Source organism: Nelumbo nucifera, chromosome 3 (genome assembly GCF_055504915.1).
Source record: "Nelumbo nucifera cultivar China Antique chromosome 3, China Antique-T2T, whole genome shotgun sequence".
Lineage (NCBI taxonomy): Eukaryota > Viridiplantae > Streptophyta > Magnoliopsida > Proteales > Nelumbonaceae > Nelumbo > Nelumbo nucifera.
Genome location: NC_142651.1, coordinates 14,761,408 through 14,769,626, shown reverse-complemented (window position 1 = coordinate 14,769,626; position 8,219 = coordinate 14,761,408). Strand labels below are relative to the sequence as shown.

Genomic DNA, 8,219 nt, shown 5'->3' with positions numbered 1-8,219 from the left:
TTTATGCCTTACGCTGTTACGCGGAAAAAGAAAATTAAAACAATTTATAGATTTATGAAATCTAACATCTTCATTCTTCACGTCTATTTATTTTCTTATTCAGAAATAAGTTAAAAATCTAGTTCCCAAACGATATATCATTATGGCCCGATCCTAAAAGGAGCAATACTTGCTCGAGTTGTGTGTGGGTGGCCAACAATAATTTCCCATACGCGGAAAAACAATAATTAAAATAATAATAATAAATAAACTAACAATGGAAAAAAGGGAAAAACCTAGATATTCCATTTCCATGTCGCACAGGTATTATTATTGCGATTACTAGTTAAGTAGTAACGAGAGCCGAGAGAGAGGCGCGTCTCTCTCAGAAATCTCTTTCATCATCCTCTTGCAGAATTATAGTTAAGCAACACTACGCTAGCCTCCTGCGGGCTGCGGAAATTCATTTTTGTTCAGTTCAGTCTGGTGACGTCGATTACCCTCTCTGTTTTTAGTTACCTGCTTTGCTTTGAGTCTTTTGTTCTTGGTACGGAGTGGAGAAACGCTCGTAAATGAAATGACCAAGGCTTAATTTACAGTGGTTTTCTTAAGATCTGGAGTTGGTTCTGCCTTCTCCTTCCGAGACTGGTAAGGGATCTGGATTTTAGCAGCAGATATTCTTTCTTTCTCGATTCTTGATTGTTGGCCTGATTCTTTTGTTTCTTGGGGCTTCTTTTTTTTTCATTTCTTTGCTCTCTCCCGATCTCTTTTTTTTTTTTTTTTCTGGATTTGATGCAAATGTGATGTTTTTGTTGAAGTTTAGTTGCCTAAGTCCGTATTTGAGTTCTTCCGACTTAAATCTGTGGTGGCTACATGGTTTTTTTTTTGCTAGTTTTATTGTTACGTTTAAATTTAGTTTCTTTCGTTTTTCTCTAGCTTAGTTGTTCTTACCTATGCTAGATTTGCCTTATTATGACGAGATCTTGCAGGAAAAATATATGTAGGTTCTAGTTTCTTTACGACTCGATGTAGCTTCTTCAAATAATTTTCAGCTTTAAGCTTGAAATCAGTTAAAAGGGAAGAAAGAATTGAAAACTAACGTATTTATACCGGAAGAATATAAAATTGATTCTTCTCTTCGACTTCCTTTACTGCTACGGAGGGCTATTGTTACTGTATTGGCATGTCTTTTACTTGATCTTGGCTTTTTTTCCCGAATCAAGTAAGATTCTTTATCTCTGAAATCTGATGTACCTATCACATCTGAAAGATATAATGTTATGGGGCTCCAGAAGTGAAATTGCGATTGAGGTACGCTTGTGCGTTCTTGGATACGGATGTTAGTTTAAGTGTTTACGCCCTGTCTTTTGAACATGGTTTTCTAAACTTTTTAGCTTCCAAAGCAAGCATTTTGCACTTTTAGTTAGGGTGAAATTTCAAAACGCAAGGTCGGGGACTGATCTCATCTCATTTTTTTGGAGGAAAAAAATTCTTTCGAGAAAAAAAAAGGTGTTGGATGAAAAATACTTATTTTTAACCAATAAAAAAACGCTTCTTTGTTTGTTTGCTTGAACTAATTTAACCAAACCTGTATGTGATTTCTTGGCAGTGCTTCTAATTTAATGATAATTTAACTTTGTTCAACATGCATGCCCTGGGTACTTGTTCCTTTGAATTGTTACTCTTTCATCCAGTCTACAATCTACATAACTATACTGAATTAATTTTTAAATTAATTCAGGTGCATCATGGCTAAAATAAACTCAGCTGACAGCAGGACTCGGAGCTCTGTATCTATATTCATTGTGGTTGGTTTGTGCTGTTTCTTTTATATTTTGGGAGCATGGCAGAAAAGTGGTTTTGGGAAGGGTGACAGTATAGCTGTGGAGATCACCAAGCAAACAGACTGCAGTGTCCTTGCAAATTTGAATTTTGAGACCCACCACACTGGTGAAGCTGGGGTAATTGATGATCAATCAAAAGCTGAAGTTTTCAAGTCATGTGGTGCTCGCTATATTGATTACACTCCCTGCCAAGATCAAAGGCGGGCTATGACCTTCCCTAGGCAAAATATGATCTATAGAGAAAGACATTGTCCTCCAGAGGAAGAGAAACTGCATTGTCTTATTCCAGCACCAAAAGGATATGTTACACCCTTTCCTTGGCCAAAGAGTCGTGATTATGTGCCCTATGCCAATGCGCCATATAAAAGCTTGACGGTTGAGAAGGCTGTCCAGAACTGGATTCAGTATGAGGGCAATGTTTTTAGATTTCCAGGTGGAGGAACACAGTTTCCTCAAGGGGCAGATGCATATATTGATCAACTTGCTTCTGTGATCCCAATTCAAAATGGGACTGTGAGAACTGCACTGGATACTGGCTGTGGGGTATGTTGGATTCTCTGAATTACCTACTAAATTTGTTATACAATATTTCACTTGACCCACGTAACTTGCATATTTTATTATTATTTGAATCTCACTTATTTCCCCCTTCTCTTTTAGATGCCATTTGTCAAGGCCATGCTATGTGATTATTTTGTTTTATTTTATTTTTTGGAGTTGTTACAAATGGAGCCTATCATGTTTTAAAGCCCTTTTTAGTTATTTACAGATCATGTTACTCCACTGTCTTAGTTGATCCACTAAGAATTGAATATCATGCTCAGGTTGCAAGTTGGGGTGCATACCTTTTGAAAAGGAATGTCATAGCCATGTCATTTGCACCAAGAGATTCACATGAAGCGCAAGTTCAATTTGCTTTAGAGAGAGGTGTGCCTGCAGTTATTGGTGTGCTTGGAACCATAAAACTGTCATATCCATCTAGAGCCTTTGATATGGCTCACTGTTCTCGCTGCTTGATTCCATGGGGAGCAAATGGTGAGGATATATAAGTATTTAGTAATCAATGCTTGTTTGAAAGGATGAACATTTACACTTGAAAACTACTAATATTTGATGGTTGAATTGTAAAGTTTTACCAAGCATTTCACCAAAATCATTTAATTTTTAGATATTATCAAAACGATTGTATCAGTTACGTTGGCAAGCAACTACTTCTCACAATTTCCTGTGGGTTTCTTACTTTGCAGATGGAATGTACATGATGGAAGTAGATCGAGTTCTTAGACCCGGGGGTTACTGGGTGCTTTCTGGTCCTCCAATTAATTGGAAAAACAATTACCAAGCATGGCAACGTACCAAGGAAGACCTTGAGGAGGAACAGAGAAAAATTGAAGAGATTGCCAAACTCCTTTGCTGGGAAAAGACACATGAGAAGGGTGAAATTGCCATTTGGAGAAAGAGCTTAAATGCTGACTCCTGTCATGGGAAACAAGATGACTCCCATGCTAATATGTGTGAATCCACAAGTGCAGATGATGTCTGGTAAGTGTCTGCTGTTGTAATCCAACTGCTATACCAACTTGTTGGATGATAGCTAGCCAAATAATAGGATACTTCCGAGAAACAATTTTATCCATTTGTGTCAACTTTAGCTATTATTGAAGTTAAGCTATGAAGATAACATCGTCACCATCCATGATCATAAGAATTTGGCAAAAAGTTCTAGTGCTGGCTACCAACTTGACCCAACCCTCCTCTATCTGGGCTTGGGACCGGCAGTTTAAGAAGCTCACACTGGCAGAGTTATGAAAATGACAATAGTAGGTTATTTTATTTTGCTTCAAGTATTTCTTTCAAAAGGGTTTTTTGAACCCTTTTTGTATGGTATTCACCTACATTTACCATGTCTTTTAGCAAGAAGTTCAACCAAGGTATGGAAAATTTTGAGGTTTAAACACTCTTTGGGAGTAAAACATATTGGTGGAGGGTTCAATTACTGTATGCAGCACATTTTCTAAGGTTTAACACCATCTGAGAGTGGAACATATTGGAAAACTGATTTGTTTCTCCATGTTCTTTCATTGATTCAATATCTTTGCATCAATCATGCAGTTGATACTTGATAGTTACAATGGAAAATGACCTGAGACCTGGCTTTGTGCATGTTGTCTTCATCTGACTCAAGTTGCCAACCATTGTGCGTGTGCTTATCTATATATGTGTATATCTATATATATATATATACACGCTGATCAATATATATATAATATATACACATTTGACTCAAGTGGCCAATCATTGTATATATGTGTGCATAGTGCCTGTTTCTTGAGCTAGAGTTTCCCCTCTTAAAGCCTAACCTTTTGTATTGTGAACTTCAAATCCAAGCGTTTTTTATATTGATCTATGGCTGAATTGTGGCAAGTTTCTTGAGCAGCTTTTATTTTACTATTGAAGGCTTTGACTCTTTTTTTTTTTTTTTTTCTGTTGAACCTTGTTTCCATTTGACATTCTTTTTTGTCCTTTTGTATAACGCTTATTTTTTGTCCATGTATTAGGTACAAGAAGATGGAGGCATGCATAACTCCCTATCCCGATGTTAAGAGTGGAGATGAAGTTTCTGGAGGAGAGGTGAAGCCTTTTCCAGAGAGGCTTAATGCTATCCCTCCCAGAATAGCTAGTGGATCTGTCCCTGGAGTCTTTGTTGACACATACTTGGATGACAACAAATTATGGAGGAAGCATGTAAAAGCTTATAAGAAAATCAATAAGATTATCGACTCAGGAAGGTATCGCAACATAATGGATATGAATGCTGGTTTAGGAAGTTTTGCAGCTGCACTAGAATCTCCCAAATTATGGGTTATGAATGTTGTTCCCACTATCTCAGAGAAGAACACTCTTGGTGTTATATACGAAAGAGGGTTGATTGGCATATATCATGACTGGTACAACTTTCAAAACTTCAGGGCTTTTAATTCTAGTAATTTGTTTGAACATGTTATACTTAGTGTACAGCCTTGCTTCTATCAGGAATGACCTTTTCTTAATTGTGAACTTCCTTTTGGAGGTTAGGGCTTGTCCATCCATACCTGTATTTATGCTGTCTATTTTTCTGCATGACTCATTTGAAAATGCTTTATTATTAGTCATAGTATTTGACTGCCTGTAAATATATTGTCCATTGATAACAACCACAAAATATGAAGAAATTTCAAATTAGATGGGCCTTATAAGCTCTGCAATAAAAGGTTAAATTGTATGGACAAGTCATATTTGTTTGGTTTTCTTGACTTTTTTTTGGCAGCTCTCTGTATTACACATGTAAGCATCTGAATTTTTGTTTTTTTCCCAAATATTTTACCCATCTTTTGGTGCTGGACATTGTTTGCTTGATGTCATGATATTTGTGTCTTATCATTTTTAAAATATTTTGCTCTTTAGGTGGAGCTATTGGATTTCTAATCTTCTACTGGACCAAACTATTGCATACTCTCATAGTTGGGACCTCAGAAACTAAAGCAAAATATCACTTAATGTTCCATCATTTGGGCCAAGGGAGTCTGTTAAATTATACCGTGTGGTCAGAAACTTAAGGGGGCAACTTTGATAATTGATATAGAGTCTAGTCATGCATAGGCTTACTTTTGTTAACCATTTAATAAATTTTCCTGTTAATCTGCAAAGTTGAGACTTGTTAATTTTAATGTCCTTGGTTGAGGTTTCTGCATTTTCTTCTTCCAAATTATGTTTTTAGGCTCAGTTTTTGTTGTTTTTACTTGTTAACACATTTTCTCCTATTTCTTGTTTAGGTGTGAAGCCTTCTCTACATACCCAAGGACATATGACCTCATTCATGCAAATGGTGTTTTCAGTTTATATAAGAACAAGTAAGGGTTTTTTTTATTACTGATTGTGCAAATTGCATCAGTGAATTTAGGGCCCTCTGAGATATGGTTTGAGACCTGCCTACTTGTCCACCTCTTGTATCTCTATCCCATTTAGAGGACTTTGGGAGTGTTCACCAATATGCATGATTTTGTTTCTTACAACAAAAAATAAGTACCGCATCACATCAGCCAAAATAATTTATTTTTTTGCTGATGTAACACTTGTTTTTGTTGTAAAAACAAAATTATGCATTATCGGTGAACAATTCCTTAATGGTTTTGTTTACCCAGTTATAAATTTCCTGTAGTTTTGTTTCCTTTCTAATATAGAAGCATCTCTTTTATTCTCTTATGTTGTGCCTTTTTGACATATATGTAAATAAACCAATGCCAGATGTAAGGCTGAAGACATTCTTCTGGAGATGGATAGGATTCTCAGACCTGAAGGGGCTGTTATATTCCGTGATGATGTTGATGTGCTGATCAAGGTAAAGAAGATTGCAGGAGGGATAAGGTGGAACACGAAAATGGTAGATCATGAGGACGGTCCCCTTGTCCCTGAGAAAATACTGGTTGCTGTCAAACAGTACTGGGTTGTGGGTGGAGACAACTCTACATCCTCAGAGTGAGGAAGAAAAAAGGTAGGAGAATTCCAGCAGGATTTTTAGCATTTAATGCTGCTTGGTGGATCCCATGGAAGTGATGCTTAAATTTATTTCTCTGGGAGCAATTGGCAAGTGATGGCAACTCTAGGGAGGATGGCCCAGCAGTCTTCTAATGTTAAATTAACCATAAGATGGGCTGTGATCTTTTGGTGTATGTGTCCAGGCTTCATTTGTGATTTGAGTGCCCCCCCCCCCCCAAGCCATTCCACAATTTGTAGACAGAATACATGATCTTTCCAGAAGTTAATCTTATTTTTTACTCTCTAATTTATTCATAGAAAAAGGTGTATCATTTGTTCTCATTGGGTTAATCTTCTCAGCTTTACCCCTTCTAATAAACACATTCAGCTTAACAGAAAATTAGAAGTCCATTTATGAAAGTAGATCTCTTAGGGATGCAAAGGGATTCAATTAAGGTGATCTAAATTTGGTTAGTTCACTATTAAATACATCAATGTTATCTGTACTTTTTTATGCATCACAAAGAATTATGGTGTTTTAGTAAATTGGTTTGAATCTTGTATCTTTACTAAAAGAGACATACGGTTCAAGGCTCATAGAAATCAATCGTCATTTTATTGATGACGTACAATCAGTCATTTCTAAGTTTCTTTGTTAATAATATATAATGTTTTGAACATTTTTAGTTTAATTTATTAGTAGTATGCAATATCCATTTTTAGTTTAATTTCAATAATTCTCCTATAGATTTTCTTAAATATCTTTAGTGTCACTTTGGTAGATTACTTCCCCAAGTCTCCATTAAAAAATTCATTAATTTTTAGCTGACCAGGCGAGTCATCTAGTGCTGATTTGTGGCTACATGGTAGATCGAAGGTACTGCTAATGAAGTAGCAAACCCTAAATGATAATTAGCGAACCTGTGAGCGTTTGTCCCTTGTTTTACCCTTTTGTTTTCAGACAAACCAAACCTTGTCGATAGAGAGATGTTTGGCATGGCCACCGTTTATAGAATTGTTATTTTTGCCTCAATTAGTCAATTGGCGATTCAATTACGGCTTAGCTCTGCAGGGCTGCCCCATCTTGAAAAGGAATTTGGATTAACTACCAACACACGTGCCAACAACGTATCAATCAGCTGTTTCCACATCTTTAACCAATAACCACAAGATATTACAACTGTGCATTGGGAATAGCTCGTGGGTAAGGATGTGGGAACAGCTTGTGGGTAGCAGATCCCAAGTATACATTGGGAACATTTTTCGGGGAGATGTTCCCAATATGCAGCTGCAGGGGGCCATTGGGGCAGTATTGATAGAATTTTGTTGGTAGCAGATCCCTACCCCTTCAAAATGTTAGGTTTGGAAAATCCTGATAAAATTTTGTCAGAAGTGTGCCCTGGATAGAGATCACATTAGCACCCAACATGATGGAGAAATATTTCCAATACACGGTGGGAGGTGCTGTGAGGTGCTTGTGGGGCGCCCATCTGATCTCTCCTCGACAATCCTAACCAACTCAATGTTTTACACTTGCAATTGTTCCACTACATTTTATTTCATGAAATGGTGCTTTCTTTTTCATGAAATGAAATATTATACAACATAATATCTCCATGGGAAATATAATGTCCACAGTTTTTTCCCTGCTTGACACGTTAGTCCATACAGACCATTGCAAGATTAACTATGCTGGAGGGAGGAATGGCTGTATGGACTCTGTTTTACTTCAGGTTTTATTTTACTTTGGTTAAAAAAAATATTTTTTTATTTTCTGTCCTTGACGTTTGCACCTATGCAAATGAGATTGCATTAAAAACAAACTGAGCTTCACTGACGATTCATTTCTCTCTCGTCTTTAGTCTTTACTCTGTAGATCGG

General features: G+C 36.7%; 1 protein-coding gene across 1 annotated transcript; it reads left to right on the top strand.

Annotated features, from left to right (window-relative positions):
* Positions 1 to 275: 275 nt before the first annotated feature.
* LOC104597453 (putative methyltransferase PMT2) lies at positions 276 to 6,661 on the top strand. The gene is made up of 7 exons (XM_010258992.3): positions 276 to 627; positions 1,721 to 2,366; positions 2,648 to 2,858; positions 3,071 to 3,365; positions 4,382 to 4,771; positions 5,636 to 5,713; positions 6,108 to 6,661. Exons 2-7 carry the CDS (start codon positions 1,728 to 1,730, stop codon positions 6,340 to 6,342), a joined length of 1,848 nt encoding a protein of 615 aa, XP_010257294.1. The 5' UTR covers positions 276 to 627; positions 1,721 to 1,727; the 3' UTR covers positions 6,343 to 6,661.
* Positions 6,662 to 8,219: the final 1,558 nt, after the last annotated feature.

What these genes read in the sequence shown, in the direction of transcription:
- LOC104597453 (XM_010258992.3), top strand. Translation starts at nt 1,728, where the DNA reads ATGGCTAAAATAAACTCAGCTGACAGCAGGACTCGGAGCTCTGTATCT. An exon ending in CACTGGATACTGGCTGTGGG is followed by an intron (nt 2,367 to 2,647) that starts GTATGTTGGATT and finishes TATCATGCTCAG; the next exon opens with GTTGCAAGTTGGGGTGCATA. An exon ending in ACAAGTGCAGATGATGTCTG is followed by an intron (nt 3,366 to 4,381) that starts GTAAGTGTCTGC and finishes TCCATGTATTAG; the next exon opens with GTACAAGAAGATGGAGGCAT.